Genomic DNA, 22,004 nt, shown 5'->3' on the forward strand with positions numbered 1-22,004 from the left:
ACTTACTGATGGCTGGAAGCTTCAGATTACTGAAAACAAAAGGGGCAACCAAAGCCTTCCCTTGTAATTTCCATTTTCCAATATAGTATAGAAGACACCTGGGTATAGTTACTGGCCAACCTCCATACAGTGTTTGAAGGCCTATAAAAGTAGGGAGGGACCCTTCAGGACAGAGACAGTGTTTATGGGAGTAAGGGACTTTCTTTTCTTTTCAGGCCAGACCCTATTTTTACCGCCATCACAACCTTAAGACTATGGCCTGTATAATTTAATTCATGCTCTTCCTGTGTTGGAATGAGGACCTTGGGTAAGAACCAGTGATCCCAGAGATTCGCATTCTGACAGAGAAATATAGTCAGTTCAGTAAGTAACCCAGGACAAGATCCACTGAAAAACGTCCTCATTCTGTGAGGCCATCTTTTTTCAAAGTTGAAAGGCCACATGATAGTTTGTAGGTAAAGCAATGGATTGTGATTCAAGAAGGCAAGTTCCTCTATGTAATGACAAAATACAAAAACTGCCTTATTGTGATTTTGTAATCCTAAATTAATTTTAAGATTCCTCTGTTATTGTGTAAATGGAATAGGAAGCTGTCTGTGGCTAGCAAGGACTAACTCTGAAGACACAGCATGTTAAATCTCTTTATTTGACTCTTATGATTATATCAGAACAACAATTATAAACATACAAAGTACCATTCAGATCATCTGCAGGTATATATGCACGGACAAGTATCAGATTCTTACAAGAATCACTTACTCTTAGAAGCTGTGCCAGACACAATGTTAACTTTATTAAAGGAAGAGTTCATAAATAGTAAACATGATTTTCACATTGTAACTTTTCTGAGCACATATGTAATATTTACAGGTGTGCAGTCCTTGTTGGTGGGTTTCACTCCCATGAGCTCTTTGTCCCAAATACTTTTGTAGCCAAGAGATGGGCAGAGATGATACATTACTGTCCCAGAGCAGAATTCTGTCATTCTCAGTTTGCAGACACACTGAATCTACACTATATACAATGTAATACGTACCTCTGAAGTGAAATGTGTCTGCACTACAGAGGACCTGATGATGCCTACTACCCTCCCCAAAGAACTTATGGTTATAATAATTCTTACAAGAACAGTCAGACTGTTAATCAGTTTCATTGTAACATGTCCTCCATTCTAGCTTGCTATGTTAACTAACCCTTGGCCTCAAGTGAAGGTGATGTCATGAGGGTGGGGTGTACTGGCAATCAGTGCATTTCCTTATTATCACTATTTACAGTCATTAAAAAAAAATCACCCCAAGGTATAAATCCAAGTCTGACATACCTTTTCTGAAATGTTCACAGTGCAGTATTTTGTGGCCTAACAAAACATTGTGTATGTCATTAAAAATAAACATTTTTATAAAAATATAATACTTTGCGTTTACATGGACAAAACCATGCTATACCACATGCACTATACAGTAGTAGGCACAAGATTCCACAGAACAAAACGCTACCAGGGTTCATTCTAGAGCTACTGGATTCCATTCTAACTGGCCAGAACTTTAGGAATATGTTTCTTAAATGTACTTTTCTGGCCGTAAGTTGAGTAAATCTACATGCACAGCGGCAGAACTGGGCTGAATGAATGGATGTTCTTGTGTCACTAGTCGGTAATGTTATGGAGAGCAAGCCACCTGGACATCAGGGAATAATATTTATGGGTTACTGACTCCTAGGAATTGCCATAAATGAGGGCCACAGTTGAGACTGATTCTGTTCAGGATACATATTGATTTATCTCTAGAAATGTTTATCATTACAACTCAAGTTTTACTCCCAGAGAATAGTCATTTCTTAAAATACAGAAAAAAAACATCCAAAATGTCTAAATTAATTAAGTCACAACTTGGACAGTGTCATTTTTTGAGAGCTGATGTCTAAATGACAACCGAATATGCTATTAGGACTATTTTATTTAAGAAAATAATCTAAAAGTTGTCTATATACAATATGCAAATACTCCTATTAATTTATAAAAGCATTCTGTGTCATGCTGTTTTGAAATTTTGACTACATCATATATCATTCTTCCCTAAGAAAGGGAATTTACTCAACAGTCCTTTAATGAACCCTTTTGCCTAATGAGCAAAAATGTCGAGATTAAGAAAAAAAATGCTAGAACCTATACAACATGAAAAGACATATTTTGAAATACTGGACTTCTAATAGGTAGTCTGGTCTCTCTGTTTGTGTCTATGTGACGAAGACAGTTCCTCTTCTAGATTGACTATGATCTATTAGACTTTCAAAATTTGTCACTTAAAGCTCATAATGCAACCAGCAATTTAAAGCCAAGCTTGAGCAGTGATTCTTTGTAACTATACACACTTTAATTCAATGGGGTCAGACTTTATGTCCCAAATGTCATACAAGTTTCAATCCCAGGCAGCAGCAGTTGGTCCAGATAATTTGCTGAGTTAGAAAACTCCCTAGAATTGCATGGATTTAAATAACACAATATAAAATCCTCATAATAGTGCAATTTTGGGCAAAAACAACAAACAAATGATGATGTTTTCCCCTAGGCAGTGGAAAAAAAAAACAGTGGATAGATCATTTACTTTTGTTTGAACTACCACTATGGTAGCTTTCTCACACACAGGGAACGATAGGTATATCCTGTCAGGTGTTCACCTCCCTGTCGACATTGTCTTGGGATGACAAAAGGGAAGGGTAGGGGGCAACACATTTTACATTGACATAGGTTGCATTCACATGAACATAATGCTCTCCAATGAATGTGGAGAATATGACTGATATCTTTGAGACCAGTTCAGAGAAGGAGGGACGCATTTCAGCTTTCGGGTGCCAGCATTTTAGCATGACTTCATACCTGTTTCAGAGAGAAACCAGAGAAAGATTATTTGAAGCAATGGTTTCTTCCAACCACGAAAAATTCACATTTAGAGAAGACTTCCTAACCACCCCCCAGCTTGAACCCCAATCACTAAAGATTCTGAAGGAGGACTTACAGTGCGTCTGGGCAGTACTCAGGTTGCAAGAGCCTTCGACCTTGCAATAAGTAAACTGTTATATCAAAGGTATTAACATCAGGATAAGGAGGTGCTCCTCTAGTCATTAGTTCCCAGAGAAGCACTCCAAAAGACCACTAAAAAAAAAAACAAGGAAAAAGAAATTCAGGTTAGAATGGTTTGAACATGCAACTTGAAATGTGAACTAACTCACCAGATTTCAGTGATGAGAGAGTGAGCTTAAGCATTCAATGATATACTCTCTCCCATTTCAAGCACATTGTGTTAGGAGCCGATTTTTTTTGAGGGTGAAAGATAGGATACCAATTTTATGGCATGTTTGAACTAGAATCAGGCAAAATGAACTATATATTATACATTTATTTGTCAGATATTCAAGAAGTTCTAAACCTAAACAATAATTAAAGTATCACCTGTGATTAATATGATAGCACTTATCTGGTAAATGTACCAACATGTTCCCCTTGGAATAGCTCCACAGCATGCTAGATTATTTAGTAAGAGAATAAAGCAATAAAGACTTTTCAAAAGCAATTAAAGTGTTAGGATGTACAAAATAATCTAAATTCTTTTAAAGATTTAGTCTGGAGGGATACAGTTACATCTATTACCTAGTATTAATGTTTTCAGCTTTGGGAAACTTAACTAAATGTTAACATTAATTTTAATGTTAACCACATTAGATTAAAAGTAAATTCTAGATTGGTCCTTATATAGGATTGTATGTGTATTGTATAGGATTTTTCCATCACCATGCCCTTAAACCCCTGGAATTTTCATGTTTTTTTGTTTTGTTTTGTAGCAGTAGAAGCAATAACAGAGGTAATAGTAATAACAGCCTCCTCTCCAGCTATCTGGAAGAAAGTGTGTCTGATCCCCCTGCTTCTTGGAAGGGAGGTGGGGTAAATTCTTCCCACTTTGCTATTTTAAACAACCGTCTGCATTCTGGCCCCAATCCCTTAGAGACAAATATCTCACTGCAGTTCTTAGGCCCTCCCTATTTTGCATTTCTGAGACTGAAAAGTCTAGTGAGGAAGAGATCTTCAGGAGTTTTCTTCCACAAAGAGTTTGTATTTTGCCTTGTAGGTAAAGTCGCACTTTACCTGGTAGATAAATAATACCAGGGTTGTTTCTTGCAGTGGCAAACAGTTAGAATGAAGATTGAGGGGAAGGCAGGCATGATAGATCCCATGGAGCAGTTTGTTCAAAAAAATTGTTTTTCCCTCAATGATCAAAAGTCTGTTCTCTCTCCCTTCTGCCTTCCTCTCTCTCCACTGGAGACAAAACCAAACCCCTGTAATGAATGTGCATAGTCAAGCAAAACAAATCCCCAAATTGGGCATGTCAAAAGTGTGTCTCATTCTGCACCCTGAGTCCATTTGTCTTTGGAGGTGGGTAGCACATTTCTTAATTGATCCTCTGAAATCGTTCATACCTGGTCATACATTGATCAGAGATCTTAAGTTTTTCAGAGTTGTTACAATGTCGTTATTAGTTTATAAATTGTTCTCTTGGTTCTGCTTCCTTCATACTACATCAGTTCATAGAAATCTTCCTAGGTTTCTTTTCTCCTTTTAAATTATGAAGCATTAATTTTTTTCTCCTCTCTTTCTCCCCCTCTTCCCCAGTGGGGAAAACAGAAAAATAAGACCCTTGTAATAATTAAGCATAATCAAGCAAAACAAATTCCTACTTTGGCCATGTCCAAAAGTATGTCATGTGCTGCATATTAGTCCATTGCCTTTCTGTCATTTTTCTTTTTTTTTCACAGACTTTTTCATCATAAGATATGGAATTATGGTTGATCATTGTCTTGATGAAAATTCTTAAGCCTTTTGGAATATTTCATTTTTTACAATATTGATGTTAGAGCATAAATTTTTCTCCCAGTTCTACTCACTTCACTCTCTATTGGTTAATACGAATACATTTGGGTTTGGCTGAAACCATTTCTTTATTAATTTTTTACAGCATAATATATTGTGTTCTATTGCATTCATATACCTGATTTGTTCATCATTTCCCAATTTGTTAGCCAGTTTTCAATTGTTGGTCACCTGTGTAGTTTCCAGTTCTCTGCCACTACTAAAAAAACTGCTGTAATTATTATAACTAAAAGAACTGCTATTTAATTATTTTTGTGACTCAGGTCCTTTTACTCTTTCTTTGATCTCTTTGGATTACAGGCCCAGTAGTGATATTGCTGGGCCAAAGGGAATGCTCTGTTTAGAAACTTCTGGGGCACAGTTCCAAATGACTTTTCAGGAGAGCTAGACCAGTGCATAACACCATGAAGCAACATGAATCCGAGATTTGTAAATGAAAACAGGGTTGTTCCAGGAGTGGAGAGAGACAAAGGGGATTGGAGAACATGCAGTTCTAATTACTTTAGCCTCCTCCTATTGAAGTCCTGGGGCCCTGGTCTTTGTCTTCAAGCTGGGTTTTTGAGGGGAGCTTTGAATGGGAGAAAGTTATCATGCTTCATTTTGAATTGCCAGCGAGTGTGAATCCCAAACCATTATGTAGCACTTACTATGTGCCAGACCCTGTGCTGAGGCCTTTACAATTATTATGTCATTTGATCCTCACAACAACCCTGGGAGGTAGGTACTATTATGATCTCCATTTTATAGATGGAGAAATTGAGGCAAAGAGCCATTAAGTGACTTGCTCAGGGTCACACAGCTAGTGTCTGAGGCCAGGTTTGAACTGAAGTCTTTTTGACTCCAGACTCAGCCCTCAACTCACTGCCCCAGTCTAGCTGCCCCTAATAGAATGGGGGAAGTAGTGAAATATCAAGAAAAAGTAGCTTGTATTTCTTTCCAGTGGGGAGTTATCTGTGCTGTGGACAGAGAGCTGGACCTGAAGTTAGGAAGACCCAAGTTCATATCTGACCTTAGAAAGTCACTAACTGTGTGACCTTCGGCAAGTGACTTAGCCTCTCTTTGCTTGTTTTCCTCAACTATAAAATGGAGATATTAGCAGCACCTACCTTGCAGGGTTGTTATGAGAATCAAATGAGATAAATTTGTAAAGAGCTTTTGTACAGTGTCCAGCACATAGTGACTACTATGTAAATACTTATTCCCCTCCTTCTTCCCTTTCCCCTTCCCATGTTGGGGTGAGAGCAGAGTGGGAAGGTGCCAAGAGACTACACAAAGAATGGGAGGATGAAAAAGTTCCCCATTTCCTCACTGCCATATGCTTGGGGCCATCAGAGGTGGGGGGAAAGAGTTGGTAAGAAATTTATGTCCCAAAGTGCATCTCTTTGCCACCTTTTGACTCTAAACATAACTTTCGTTTGTTTGTTTGAATACAATCTTGATGTGGATGGATCAGGGGATGTGATAGATACAACTATGTGGAAAGTATGAATTGGCAAGTGTATGGGAAAGGATTTCTTTACCTGTACCTAAAATCTTCTTTTTTTTTTCTTTTTTTTTCTTTAATATATTTAATTTTGAGCATTGATTTTCACAAGAGTTTGAATTACAAATTTTCTCCCCATTTCTACCCTCCCTCCCACTCCAAGATATTGTATATTCTGGTTGCCCTGTTCCCCAGTCAGCCCTCCCTTCTGTCACCCCACTCCCCTCCCATCCCCTTTTTCCTTTGTTTTTTGTAGGGCAAGATAAATTTCTACGCCCCATTGCCTGTGTATCTTATTTTCTAGTTGCATGCAAAAACTTTTTTTTTTGAACATCTGTTTTTAAAACTTTGAGTTCCAAATTCTCTCCCCTCTTCCTTTCCCACCCACCCTCCCTAAGAAGTCAAGCAATTCAACATAGGCCACATGTGTATCATTATGTATAACCCTTCCACAATACTCATGTTGTGAAAGACTCACTATATTTTGCTCCTTCCTAACCTATCCCCCTTTATTGAATTTTCTCCCTTGATCCTGTCCCCTTTTGAAAGTGTTTGTTTTTGATTACCTCCACCCCCATCTGTCCTCCCTTCAATCATCACCCCCCCCCCCTTTTTTATCTTCTTCTTCCTCCTTTTTCCTGTGGGGTAAGTTACCCAGTTGAGTATGTATGATATTCCCTCCTCAGGTCAAATCTGATGAGAGCAAGATTCACTCATTCCCCCTCACCTGACTTCTCTTCCCTTCCTACAGAACTGCTTTTTCTTGCCACTTTTATGCGAGATAATTTACCCCATTCTCTCTCTCCCTATCTCCCTCTCTCAATATATTCCTCTCTCATCCCTTAATTTGATTTTATTTCTTTTAGATTTCTTCCCTTCATCTTCAACTCACCCTGTGTCCGCTCTCTCTCTCTCTACATATATATATACACATACATATATACATACATACACACTCACATATACATATATACATAAACATATATTATATATATATGCATATTCCCTTCACCTACCCTAATACTGAGGTCTCATGAATCATACACATCATCTTTCCATGTAGGAATGTAAACAAAATAGTTCAACTTTAGTAAGTCCCTTGCAATTTCTTTTTTCTTGTTCTTTTTCTTGATTACCTTTTCATGCTTCTCTTGATTCTTGTGTTTGAAAGTCTAATTTTCTATTCAGCTCTGGTCTTTTCACTGTGAAAGCTTGAAAGTCCTCTATTTTATTGAAAGCCCACATTTTGCCTTGGAGCATGATACTCAGTTTTGCTGGGTAGGTGATTCTTGGTTTTAATCCTAGCTCCATTGACCTCTGGAATATCGTATTCCAAGCCCTTCAATCTCTTAATGTAGAAGCTGCTAGATCTTGGATTATTTTGATTGTGTTTCCACAATACTCAAATTGTTTCTTTCTGGTTGCTTGCAGTATTTTCTACTCGATCTGGGAGCTCTGGAATTTGGTGACAATATTCCTAGGAGATTTCTTTTTGGGATCTCTTTGAGGAGGTGATCGGTGGATTCTTTCAATTTCTATTTTGCCCTGTGGCTCTAGAATATCAGGGCAGTTCTCCTTGATAATTTCTTGAAAGATGATATCTAGGCTCTGTTTTTGATCATGGCTTTCAGGTAGTCCAATAATTTTTAAATTCTCTCTCCTGGATCTATTTTCCAGGTCAGTGGATTTTCCAATGAGATATTTTACATTGTCTTCCATTTTTTCAATTCTCTGGTCCTGTTTTATAATATCTTGATTTCTCATAAAGTCACTAGCTTCCACTTGCTCCAATCTAATTTTTAAGGTAGTATTTTCTTCAGTGGTCTTTTGGACCTCCTTTTCCATTTGGCTAATTCTGCCTTTTAAGGCATTCTCCTCATTGGCTTTTTGGAGCTCTTTTGCCACTTGAGTTAGTCTATTTTTAAGGTATTGTTTTCTTCAGTGTATTTTTCAGCATTTTTTTGGGTCTCCTTTAGCAAGTCATTGACTTGTTTTTCGTGGTTTTCTCGCATCCTTCTCATTTCTTTTCCCAATTTTTCCTCTACTTCTCTAACTTGCTTTTCCAAATCCTTTTTGAGCTCTTCCATGGCCTAAGACCAGTTCATGTTTTTCTTGGAGGCTTTTGTTGTAGGCTCTTTGACGTTGTTGACTTCTTCTGGCTGTACGTTTTGGTCTTCTTTGTCACCAAAGTAAGATTCCAAAGTCTGAGACTGAATCCGGGTGCGTTTTTGCTGCCTGGCCATATTCCCAACCAGCTAACTTGACCCTTGAGTTTTTCAGTGGGGTATGACTGCTTGTAGAGTTAAGAGAACTATGTTCCATGCTTGGGGGGATGCGCCAGCTCTGCCACACCAGCACTCCTCCTTCCCCAAGAACCCCCAACCAGGACTGGAATTAGATCTTCAGCAGGCTCTGCACTCCTGCTGTGATCCACCACTTAATTCCTCCCACCAGGTGGGCCTGGGGCTGGAAGCAACTGCAGCTGTAGTTCTGTAGCTGCCCCACCTCCGCTGCCCCCAGGGCGGTAGCTGAACCAACTCCTTCAACTCCCCCAGCTTTTCCCACTAACCTTCTCTGTTGTCTTTGGTGTTTGTGGGCAACTGCTGCAGCTCACTGATTCAGGGTGCTAGGGCACGCTCCGCCCAGCTCCTGGTCTGGTTGGTCTGCGCTGGCCACGCTGGGCTCTGCTCTGCTCCGCTCCGCTCCCAGCTCCATGTGGTATAGATCTCACCCAGAGACCATCCAGGCTGGGCTGGAGACCTGCTTCCCTCTGCTATTTTGTGGGTTCTGCAGTTCTAGAATTGGTTCAGAGCCATTTTTTATAGGTTTTTGGAGGGACTCGGTGGGGAGCTCACACTAGTCCCTGCTTTTCAGCTGCCATCTTGACTCCGCCCCCTGTAGTAGCTTTTTATCTGTACCTAAAATCTTCTTACCAGTTTTCCCATTTATTGGATTGCTTTATGTTCTAAGTGCTTACAATAGTCTAACTTAAGCTACAGAGTTGTTTTCTCTTCTATTAGAAATGGGCAATTTTCGAAGGAAAAGAAACCTATTGTTATGTGTAGACTTGCCAATCTGGTAGAACTGGGTTTCTAAGATACACAAGGACACTCTCTCTTCCTTGAGATTTCTTCAATGTTATCTTTTAAAAGCTTGGACCTCCATCTTTCAGTTGTGGCCAACTATTTCCTGCCATTCACTCTCATGCACACAGTCATAAAAGTACTCTTACTTCATGTGGGCAGCTGAGTGGTATCATTTTTTCTCAAAGCTCCCTCACTGCTCCTTACTCCTGACCTCTCTAAAACATGCTCACTTCTCATCCTTGACATAGCTTCTTCATGCCTATAAACATAACATTATATTTATTGACACTTTGGGATCTATTGCTCTGAAGAGAGAATGAATCTGTTAAAAAAAAATTGAACTGTTTACCAAAAATATCTGTGCATGTATGTGTGTGTGTGTGACAAGAATAATGGCCAATAAGGATTTTTTCAGTTGGAAGAGACTGTAGAAATCATCTTGTCCAGGCCCATCATTTTATGATGAAATTGAAACTCCAAGAGATGCCCAGGTGACTTTCTCAAGGTCACAAAGGTAGCAAGAAGCATAGCTGGCATTTGAACTCATGTTTTCTCACTCCAAATCCAGTGCCCTTAAAACTCTACTATGCTGTTGTACAGAGATGAAATGAAAACCAGACTTAGAGATTTCTCACAAGTTGGTTGATTTGGGACAGTTTTCATTTTCTTTGCTTTTCTGTTATTCTGTTAAGCAGTCCTTAAGTGTTATGCCACCACACACACAAATTTGATCAAAATACAGTAAAATATGGTAGAATTTGAGAAATCCAACGCCTTGCCATTTGTTGGCCAATGGCCAGCACTGTAGTCTAATGCACAAGAGAATCTGGAAGCTTTATTGCGTGAAGCTGTATCAAATGAACTTACTGAAATTTAAAATTATGTAAAGTCATTATGCAGTGCTTTAGTACAAGCTTTTAAATGTTTAGATTTAAGGCATTTCTTTTTCATATTTTTGCCATTCTAAATTTCTTCTGTGTCCAGGCCCACAGCTGTGTGGAAACAGAGGAACACAGATGGGGCTTGGCTAGCATGCCTTTCTTATAAAAGAGTTCTGTTACCAGCTGATAAGTTGCGTGGGAAGGTCATCTCTCCAAATTCTATGGCACCCCTTTGTTAGGTGTTATTCTTGGTCAGACTCAGGCTTTCAGATGCTGGTTGGAGTTCTTTTACTACCATATACCTCAGTTCTCAAAGTTCCATGAATTTGTCTTGGTTTGGCATCCTTTTTACTCTCTTGGACCAGGGTATTCTGTTTCAGAGCCTGCTATCTACTTCTCTTTGCTAGCGTAGCCTGTCTCCATCCCTACAAATTATTTAAGGGCAAAAGGAATACATAGACCCAGAGACTCTAGACTGGAGGTTCTTAATTTGATGTCTGTGAACTTGTATTTTTAAAAATTTTGATAAATAATTAAATCTAATTGGTTTCTTTGGTAATCCTTACTTCACTCTTGCATCCACCACTCTATTTGGTTTCAACTCCACAGAACAAGGCATCTCTATCAGGTTAAGCTCATTACCTCATCACTGTGCTAGCTCAAGTTCTGACTGACACAATCTCCCTCAGCTTCCTCTTGCCTCTGATTGGAGGTTGGAGGGGAGAGTAACAAACTCCTCCCAACACCTTCCTTTATAGAGGGCAGAAACTGGACTTTTCAGCTCTGCTTCACATCTGTTGCTCTGCATGGTTTTAAACTCCATTGAACAAGATACCCTTTGGTCTCCCTTCTCCCCTTTCCTGCCTTCTTTTGTGTGTTGTCTCCTCCAATTAGATTGTAAACTTCTTCTGGGCAGGGACTGACTTGCTTTTTATTAATTGTATCCCCAGTGCTCAGCATATTGCCAGGCACATAGTAGGTGCTTAATAAATGTTGACTGGACAATCCCATGCATTTTATTTTATATAGTTAAAAACATTACTTGGAGAAAGGGTCCATATGCTTCACTGGATTACCAAAGGAGTCCACACAATGAAGTCTAAGAATCCTTGCTTTAGACTTATTCAGCAAATGTTCTCTTCAAGTTGTTATGATGCTTTAAAATTTTTTCAAATTTTAAATGTGGTTATTTTGTGCAACTATTTTTCAGGGAATACCTACATATTTGCTTTCCTTTCAGTAGAGACAGTACAACCTTCGGTACAAGGACATCTTATTTTAAGAGTTCAAACTATACGTGGAAGCAGCCTAAGTTCAAGCAATGCAATACTATTTAACTTATTATTTTCAATGCATTTCATTTGTGGCTAAAATCACAGTTTTTATGAGGAATGTCAGCATCTTAGAACTGTGGATAATAGTGACACAAAGAGGTTAAGTCACTTGCTAAAAATTCAGCAATAAATCTGAATTCAAGCTGGATTAAACATTCAAGAGTTCTTGATCCTAAGACGATGTTTGGTCTACCAGGCTTTATGATAATATGCTATTTCTTGATTCAAAGAGATCAAAGTGCTTCATAGAAAATTCAAGAATACACCAGGTCAAATTTCTCCCATTGGACATATTCCAGGGTAAAAAAAAAAATCAAATGAGCATAAATCAAGATGTGCAGGGCATCCTTGTATGGAACAGAGTACCCAGAAAGTCTGTTTTTGCTCAGCAAACTTGCTAGGCAACTTGCAGGCAAGGATATATATGTAGAGATAAAAGAGGCATTAGCTATACCTTTAAGTACTTAATAGAAGGAACATTGAATCAGGTAAGATGAAGAAAAGAAGCAAGTGTGGCCAGTAGCATTCGATTACAGCCTATTCTCTCACCTTCCCTCTTGGAGATGTGAGACCTATCTATGAATGATGATGATGATGATGATAGCTAGCATTTATAAAGTTCCTTAAGGTTTGCAAAGTGCTTTGCATATGTTATCTCTTTTAATTCTCACAAACACCTGGGAGGCAGGTGCTATTACTATTCTCATTTTACTGAGGAAGGAACTGACCCAACAGGTATAGGGACTTGCCTAGGATCACATGGCCAGTAAATACCTGAGACTAGGTTTGGACTCATGTCTTTCTGACTCCAGTCATAGTGCTGTATCCACTTAGACCTTGTCCAGGTTTTAAAAAAAAACAAATCCTCAGAAAACCTTTTAGGACCATTAGCTCTGATTTGATCTAATCAGACTGAGCAAAGCTGGTCCCAAGTGGGAATTAACTCACTTCTGCTTGCTTTCAAAACCATCATAGTGAAGTTTTCCAAATCTGGACATCTTGCTGACACTTCAATTGTTTTTTTCTTTTTACTAATCTAAATGATATTAGCAAGGTCTGTCTTGCAATTAGGTGGTTCAGTGGATAAAGTCAGGAAGATCTGGGTTAAAGCCTGATCTCAGACATTTACTGGCTGTATAATCCTGGGCAAGTCACTTAACCCTGTTTGTTTCAGTTTCCTTAACTGTAAAGTGGGGATAATGATAGTACCTATCTCCCAGCATTATATGTGAGGATCAAATGAGATAATATTTGTAAAGCATTTAATACAGTGCCTGGCACAGAGCAGGCACTTAAGAAATGTTTATTTCCTTTCCTTCCCTTCCTTCTTTCCATGTAGCAGTACTTACCTGCTAATGAGTTAGTTTTTGTATATGAACCATAAAGTACACATAAGGTAAGCAAACACATACTATAGAAATAATACCATGTTAACATTCAGATGCTTGGTTTGCAAGGGAAGCTAAACCCTATGCTAACTTACATGTGCATCACCGATCATCCATCAAAACTATAGGGTGTTTATCTATGTTACTTAGGCTGTCTTCTTCCTTGTAGTATGAAACATGACCAACAATTATTCTAATGATGATGTTTTCAAATGTAATCTTCTGAAGAAACTTAGAATTAAATTAAACACCCTACCTAAATTTAAACCTACCATGTGTACAATACTGTTACATGTAGTAGGGTGAACTGAACAGGTACAAGAAATGGTCTTTATCAAACAACTTATACTCATACATATATTTCTAACAATGTATCTCCACTCTTATTTTAAACTCAAATTTACAATCTAGGTTCATACCTAGTAAAACAGTGGTCGGGTCTAATTGAGTTACTGAGGTGCAGGAATGTATCTTAGGAATTTCATAAGAAAAGCAATATAATCAGGTTAAATAGAATGTATACATTACCACATCTGACTTTGTAGTAAACTTCTGAGTTTGCAAACTTTCTAAAGCCATCCATTTCACTGGCAGTTTTGCTCCTGTTTTATTATGTACACTGTAATATTCTTTATCATACACATCTCTGGCAAGCCCAAAATCAGCAACCTTGACAGTGAATTTTTCATCCAGCCTACAGAAATGACAAAAATTATTATCTGTAATGGTAGAAATGGATTTACAATGATACTGAATATTCTCTGGATTGTAGCAAGTAGCTTTTGCATTTGAAATCTATGACTTTTGGAATGAGCTCTTCATATCTGGCAACTATTAACTAGCACTAAATTAAAATGGAAGTCTTGAGTAAGTACATATGACATTGGTATTGCAAATCCATAAATGGATTGACCCTGCCACCTCTATGACAGTACTCATTACATGGCACCAAGAAAATCCCTTTGCTGCTGCTTAGATGTTGACATGGCATAGAATTGTATCTTGTGCTGTTTTACACTTTGGCACATCAACTTTCAACACAAAGCAATTGTTAATTCTCATAGGTCATTTTTAATTAATACTAAGATCTAGAGTTAAGGTTAAAGGGGTACATTACACTGCAGTAGGTGTATCCTGTATCTTACATTATTCTCAATTTGGCCAAGGACCAGTCTGTTTAGTACAGAGAGAACGTATCATTCTTCTTTCCTAGTAAAGGATTATTATAATACATTATACAGTACATAAGAAAATATCAAGTTTCAATAAAAATTAATTCCAAATATCTAGGGTGTGTTGCTTTAAAAACATAGGCCTTACGCTGTTCCATTTGCAGAAAACCAAGGCTAGCAATTAATAACACAACTCATTCATTCATGCCATATATCATGAATCAGTGCAATAAAATGGGAAACTATTGAATCAATCACTAACTGTTGACTGTTGTATTATACAGCCCAGGCAGCCAGACACAAATAAAGTTCTTTGTATATTCATTCCTAAATACCATTTTTGGTAGGACTGAGCCAGTCCAAATCCAAATTGAGTTTTGGGCAGCCTCAGTGAAATGGTATCCGCCTACCATTTTTTTTTCTTTTATAATGCAGAATGCTGAAGATCAAGTTCTCCCTTCTGTAAGCTAATGTAGCATAAAACCACAACATTAGGGGCTACTGGTGGGAAGGACCAAGAAAAGCAAGTGTATATAACAGCTGTTCAAGACCCCCTCCAGAGAGTCCCTTTTAATGTTCTGGTGGATAAATCCTGAAAGTTCCACCCACATTCTTACAACACGATGCTTATACATCAATTGAAACTGTAACAAAAATAAAAGGCCTTTTACGTAATGGCAACAACATGATTACAGTCACAAAATGTAGGGGGAAAATCACCACTACATTTCTCCTTGTTTCACTTAGTCTCTAAATAATTTGGAAGATACAGACGGAACATTTTATACTTACATACAATTTCTTGCAGCCAAGTCTCTGTGGACAAACTTTTTGCTTGCAAGGTATTTCATGCCTTTGGCTACTTGAAGACCAAAACCGATGAGGTCTTTCACTGTTGGGTTCTATAATACGTAGGACATAATTAAAGGATAAATCAACTTAAGTTCTGATCTCAAGAGTTCTGAATTTTTTTGAATCAGTTAGTATTGTTTTTATACTGGGTACAAAACAATTTGTACCACTTGTGATCCAGAATTATTTGTTAATTATCAAGATAGACTCATGTAAAGAAATACTGACTCTCAAAACTAGGTTGCATATGGGCAGAGGATTTTGGATTCCTCAATTTGCTTATGTACAGTAAAATGAGGTGGGGTAATCTAAACAAATATCTTTTTTTTTTTGAAAAATAAAATCACAAATTGAAATGATGAGCACAGCTGTATGCTACATACTAAGTGGGTTATGATCAGAAAGGGTAGCTCCTTTAAAAGTATCACAGGGTTTGTAAGTTTGAAATGTAGACGGGGCCTTTGCAATAATGCCTGCATCCTCTCGTCAAAGAATAGTCTTTTTTCAGGCCCAGTGGAGGACTGCCAGGAATGCATTAAACTTTTCTTATGTACAAGATCGTCATCAGCAGCACAATCTTTGAAAATAAAAAATCCCAATGCTAAGTGCAAATTCATTCACGGTAAGTTTTCATGGAACCATGATGAACTCAATCCAGTGATAAACCTTGGAGATTAAAATTTGTTTTCAGAGTATCATGCTCACCATGTTGGGGAATTACCTTGTCAGAGTAGACATAAAGAATTAATTGCTTGATTGGCTTTGGCAGGGTACCAAAAGACATCCTTGCTGCTTGAGAGGTGAATTCACCTTACTTATATGAGCATATAAATGCCAGAGACTAGATATTCATTCTCCTCTTGCCTGACTACAGGATCCTCTCTAACACCTGTGCTTTGGTTTCCTTGGAATCAAATTTCATTTCATGATACCGTGCTAATAAGTTTATGCCTTTTATTTGGAAATTGAAGTGGATAAGGGGCTAAGCTCTTCTGGTGCTGGAATCTTACCCAAAGAGTTGACAGGAGAGACCAAGAAAGTGCACCTACACTTAATTCCACTGGGTGCTCAAAGACTTTCTGAACTTGCTGGGGTTTGATGCATCCATTAGAATGGATGCTTCTTGAGAGAAGAGATTGTTTTATTTTTTGTATTCACATATGTATGCCTAGTGCTGTTCTGCACACATAGTAAGAGTTTAATAAATACTTGTTGGTTGTCTATAGAGGGAGCCAGCTGGCTAGTAGGCCAGAATCCTCAGGCTGTCCACTGTCATTGTCTATTGTCTCATTAGCTCTCACTTCTTCAATTATCATCTCTATACTAAAATTCTACCTTCTATTTTGTGCATATCTTGTTTGTACATAATGGTTTACATATTGTCTTTCCCACTGGATTGTGAGCTTCTCAAGGGTGGGGACCGTTTTTGTCTTTCCTTGTATTCCCAGTACCTAGCACAGTGTCAGACACATAGTAGGTGTTTAATAAATATTTGTTGTTGACTTGACTTTATGGAGGTAGCTCCTAAATCTGTGCATCTAGTATAAATCTCTATTAGACTCCAATTCTACATCATCACCTGCCTGCTGACATTTCCTTCTGGATGTCTTGTATGTATCTCTTCATCCAAAATAGAACTGATAAACTTCCACTCTTATCCTCTCCTCTCACCACTAGCTGCCTAGTTACCCAGGTGTGTAACATTGGAGTCATTCTTGACTTTCTCCTCTACCTCACACTCCCTAAACATCATATCCAATTGACAAATTTTATGGCCACAATATTTTTGTGGTCACTGCCTTAGTTTGCATCCCTGTTATTTCTCACTTGGACTATTATATTAGCCTTCTAATTAGTCTTCCTGCTCCCAGTCTCACCCCTAGCCTATCCATTTTCCACAGGCTTCCAAAATAATCTTCTTAGCGCATGAGTATGATTATGTTACTTACCCTTTCAAAAGCTTTCATTGGCTCCCTATTGCCTATAGGATAAAATACAAACTCCTCAGCCTCTCACTGAAGGCCCTTCAAAATCTGGTTTTATTTAGCCTTCCAGATCCATTTCCTGTTGCCCTGTTCACTCAGGCTTATGCTATAGCAAAACTGTATAGCTTGTTGTTCCCAGAATTGTACACCACAGATCCAGCCTCTGCATTTGCACAGGCCATTCTCCTTGCTTGGAATATGAGTCCTTTCTCATTTCCACTTTTCAGAATCCTTGTCATTCAAAGAAAATAACTTGATTAAAAGACTACTACATGCCAGGCATTGTGCCCTGTGTTAGAAAATACAAAGAGAAAACAAAAACGGTACCTGTGCCAGGAACTTATATTCTGTTGGGATATATGACAGGTACATGGATCAATACAAGGCAATTTGAGGAGGGAAAGAATCCTAAAACTGGGGATCAAAAAAGATTTTGTGTAGAAAGTAGCACCTGATGAGCCTAGAAGGAAGCTAGGAATTATAAGGGACAAATGAGAGCAGGGAATATATTGAAGACATGTGGGACAAGCTACGTGGAAGCATGGAAAGGAGAGGTGAGTGTAGAGTTTGGGGAATAGCTTCTATGGCTAGAAGACAGAGTGAGTTTCTTCAAATCTTGGTTCAGGTGCCACTTCTTCTGGGAAATATTTTTTACCCAGATTGTATTTTCTCTTCAAACAGCCACATATTTCCCCACCAGGAATTTGGACTCCTCTGGATGTCTTTTTTTTCCATTCAAGACATTTATTTTAACCAACAGTCCAATCCTTAAGATGAACTAGATGCTGCAGCAGCTGCTCTCTTGGGTTTGGGTGTTGTTCCTTCATGGAATCCATTCCTGAATCGGCGATAGACAATTTTTAGGTGCCTCATCTGACCAGTACCAGTAGTGTTGCGTTGCTTAGCTTTTGCACTCCAATTATACTTTCTCTTGCGTTTAGCAGGATATCCACATTTGCCACATGTTGACTTCTGAAGATGGTATGCCTTAGACCCGCAATGATGGCACAAAGCGTGCCTCTTATTCTGGCGCTTACCAAACGAAGACGTCCCCTTCGTCAACTTCCTCCAGCTGCCGGGACCAAAGAGAACCCTCCTCTGGATGTCTTGATCCTTACAGGTGTATTCTCACTTTATCTTACTGGGGCCCAGAACTCCAAGGTACTTCCTGGACTTCTCACCATTCCACTATGGAGTTACTCCCTGATTTTCACCACCCTTATATATGTAGTCTTCCTTCATTAGAATATAACCTCTTTGAGAATAGGGATTATCTTGATTTCTTGCATTTGCATCCCTAGCATCTTGCACAGTTATGGCACATAGTAAAGGCTTAATATCTATCCATCCTTCTACGTATCTATCTATCTATCTATCTATCTATCTCTCTATCTATCTATAATATGCATATATGTTGTACTTCCCAGTAGAATACAAGTCCCTTGACAAAATAAGCTTAAAAAATTTAACCATAGAAGTTTTGAATCTGACCTGTTTTGATAGTTTTTGCATGAACCTAATTCTTTAACTGGTAGATATGGTAGAGTACTTACGTGAGTCTCATTTCTTATGAAGTTTCGAAGATCTCCATGTTTCATGTATGGCAGGACAACCAATGGAGACCCTTCGTTACGAAGGCAGATTCCCAAAAGTGAGAGGACATTGGGGTGACTAAAATCTTTCATGATGATCCCTTCAGTCAGAAATTGGGAAACCTCTCCTAGGTCAGTAATTCCTGTGAAATCCGGTGGTAGAAAATAATATCAGATTTCATTGTGGAATAATTGCTTAAACAATGAATAACCAATCAATAAGAATTAATTTGTGTTCTTACTATGTGCCCAGCAGTGTACTAGTCACTGGTGATACAAAAACAAAAAGAAAACAATCCCTGCCCTCTGGAAGCTTATGTTTTATGGGGTAGACAACATGTATATACCTAAAAATGGCAAATATGTATATATTGTATGTAATATAAAAAATAATAAGTAATAATATACAACACATTATTCTGTAATTATATAAATATAAAATTATATATATATACATATATATATAAAATAAATGCAAGGTAATTTTGGTGGAAAGGTACTTGCAGCTTGGGGAAATCAGGATTCAATATATATAAGATGAATATTTTGTCAGAATCAGAAAAATCAATGGAAATTTAAAGCTATTATATTTCCTGAATGTCCATCCAAATATGAATGATATGATTCTTCCTTAACCACATTACAGTGTTATAGTTTCTCCCCTGAAACTAAATAAACAAAATTCAGTTTTTGGGTTTTTCACATAGAAAAGAATCAAGTCAAGTCGACGAGCATTTATCAGGTACCTCCTGTATACCAAGTATACTAAGTATACTATACCAAGGATACACGTCTAACTCTGAAAATAGGACATAGTGCTGATGACCTATCAACTTGACATACCTTAATGTAATACTAATATATTCCAGAATGAAATATTTAGCATAATACTTGGCATTTGTGCAGACTGCAAGATTTCTAATTTGTGGTTCTGAAGACTATTACCATAGGGTTAAACTAACAGCACTGCCATTATTTTACAGATGTGAAAACTAGGACTCAGAAAAATTAAATAGTTTGCTCAAAGTCCCAGAACAAGCCAGTGCCAGAGCAAAGAGTAGAGTAATATTTTCTGATCCCAGTGATATGCTGAGTGCATTAAGCATCTTGTATTTCTTGATGCAAGCTGTAACAAGAAACATATTGAAGAATGCATCATTTGCATGTTTTAGGCTTTGTATAGAGCAAAACATGGCTTATCTTCAGGTCATACTTTTAGCAATTTAGCACGTGGAATGTAACTAAGAATCCTGAATTAAAGAAACTGGAAAGAAAAAACAAGACAAAACTTTTTGTTCTCTGAAATACAAGCAGGGTGAACTAAAAGTCTTTAAGCTAAAACTTCACCAAGACTTCCTTGAACCCCTGTATCTGTCATAAAGCTTGTTCAATGAAGCTTTTGTGTGGATGGTACTCAGTCCACCACTCACTGCTGATTAGCTTTTAATTTATATATAATTCTAACCATGCTTATCTGATTTCTCAGACCATAGCAGCTTAGAAGCAGGAAACTATAAGGATGCCGACAGGCTAAAAGCAAGCGAGGAAATGGAAAACCTATTATGTTGCAGTATAACATAATAATTGATTGCCATTATTTTGATTTTAGAGGCAGATAGGTAGTTCAGTGGATAGAATGCTGGGCTTGGAATCAGGAATACCTGAGTTCAAATTCAGCCTCAGACACTTAACTAGCTGTGTGACCCTGGGCAAGTCACTCAACTTCCATTTGCCTTAATCTACTAGAGAAGGAAATGGCAAACCATCCCAGTATCTTTGCCAAGAAAACCTCATGGACAGTATTTGAAAGCTATGGTTCACAGAATCACGAAGAATTAGGTGCTACTAAACAACAACAAAAGCAACAATTTTGATTCTGAGTTATCAAGAAAAAACTGCATAATATTCTATGTATCCCATTTACAGAAGTGTAGACTTATGCAATATTTTAGGAATATCTCAATCAATAATAATTAAAATAAATTGGCATTTCAACAAGTAAGCCTCAATTAGAGAAAATATCTATAATAGTATTTTTCATCTATGTAGTATTTTATGGTTTAAAAAATTAAAAACATATTACTTCACTTGATTGTTAGAACAACTCATTGATGTAGGTAGTGGAAGCATCATGATTATCCGTATTTTGTAAATGGAGGAATTAAGACTTGGAGAGATTAAATGATTTTTCCAAAGTCATGTAGTTTGTAAATGGTAGATCTCAGACTCAAGTAATTTCTTCTATTTCTAAGTCTAATCTTCTTTACGTGAAACCTCAACTTACATGGCATACCTTATTTTCCTTAAATGTTGGTAATGAGTTGCTACTGTATTATTTTTAAATTTTTTGTCGGCATACTTTCCCTCTTTATCTTATTTCTTTTCCCTCCTTTTTAATGGGAGCTGTGTTTTTTTTAAAATTACTTTAATGCCTGAGCATGAAATGAGTCATTCTTCTATGTGCCAACATGTTTCCAATAGTTTCCAAAAATCATCATTTGCAAAACAAACATCATCTGCCAGACTTAGTCAAATTATACTCATCTCCTTTCACCTACACCCTTGTTTATCAGGGGTATAAGGAATAATTGTTTAAGGAAAACATTTTAGTGACAGTCTAACTTGAACGTATTTTCAGGATTAGACCCATGAGTTTCAATAACAACTGCTTCTTTCTATAAGAGAACGTGTAAATTAATACTTTAATCTATCTGTTATTTTACAATTTTGAGAGTCATTTTGCTATAGTGGAAAAAGAGCTGGCCTCAGAGTGAGGAAGTTCTGGATTCAACTTTCCTCTGACACATACCGCCACCTAACTCTGAATAAGCTGCTTACCATGTCAGTACCCCAAACACGTCTCAGAGATCATAAGCTGCAGAGCAGGTGCTGCTCTCGATTGTTAGATAGATTTTCCTCACTGAGAATATGCTCCCTACAACAATGCTACTATAAGCTCAGTCCACAAAAATTCTCTTATTTGATAAACCTTGACAGAAGGGTTACTTTACTGTTAAATTGTTAACTTACTATTCAAGGACTTCACAGCACAATGAATCTTCTTGTCATCATTATCCAATAAAGTCCCATGATACACACACCCAAAATGCCCTACGAGAAGAATAAGGAATGTTAACTTTTTACTGTATTATTTTCTAATAATCAGTAATCACTAATTAATTTTTATGAGTGCCATTGATTCCAAATTCCTTGGTTACAAATCTATATAGCATAGACTTTTATTAATGAAATGACTTTAAGGAACAAATGATAAAAGCTATATTACTTTTTCTTTTTTTTCTTTTGGTGG

General features: G+C 37.6%; 2 protein-coding genes across 2 annotated transcripts in view; both read right to left on the bottom strand.

The window, feature by feature from the left end:
* Positions 1 to 627: 627 nt before the first annotated feature.
* MET (MET proto-oncogene, receptor tyrosine kinase) overlaps positions 628 to 22,004 on the bottom strand; it is a 158,345-nt gene continuing 136,968 nt past the window's right edge. Inside the window, exons 16-21 of the mRNA XM_036759269.1 lie at positions 21,725 to 21,805; positions 18,656 to 18,837; positions 15,058 to 15,167; positions 13,622 to 13,787; positions 3,015 to 3,151; positions 628 to 2,875 (exon numbers count right to left, since the gene is read on the bottom strand). Coding sequence (XP_036615164.1) covers positions 2,665 to 2,875; positions 3,015 to 3,151; positions 13,622 to 13,787; positions 15,058 to 15,167; positions 18,656 to 18,837; positions 21,725 to 21,805 — 887 coding nt within the window. The 3' untranslated portion in view covers positions 628 to 2,664. The remainder of the gene's footprint in view (positions 2,876 to 3,014; positions 3,152 to 13,621; positions 13,788 to 15,057; positions 15,168 to 18,655; positions 18,838 to 21,724; positions 21,806 to 22,004) is intronic.
* LOC118850066 (60S ribosomal protein L37-like) lies at positions 17,871 to 18,614 on the bottom strand. The gene is made up of 2 exons (XM_036759266.1): positions 18,594 to 18,614; positions 17,871 to 18,215 (listed from the first exon to the last, which is right to left on the bottom strand). The coding sequence occupies exons 1-2, from the start codon at positions 18,612 to 18,614 to the stop codon at positions 17,871 to 17,873; spliced, it is 366 nt and encodes a 121-aa protein (XP_036615161.1).

Source organism: Trichosurus vulpecula, chromosome 5 (assembly GCF_011100635.1).
Source record: "Trichosurus vulpecula isolate mTriVul1 chromosome 5, mTriVul1.pri, whole genome shotgun sequence".
NCBI classification, from domain to species: Eukaryota; Metazoa; Chordata; class Mammalia; order Diprotodontia; family Phalangeridae; genus Trichosurus; species Trichosurus vulpecula.

Bases quoted from the DNA above. Each gene is read 5' to 3' on its own strand.
- LOC118850066 (XM_036759266.1), bottom strand. From the start codon at position 18,614: ATGCAAAAACTATCAAAACAG. The intron at 18,216-18,593 runs GTCAGATTCAAA...TACACCTGTAAG, and splicing joins TGCAAAAACTATCAAAACAG to GATCAAGACATCCAGAGGAG.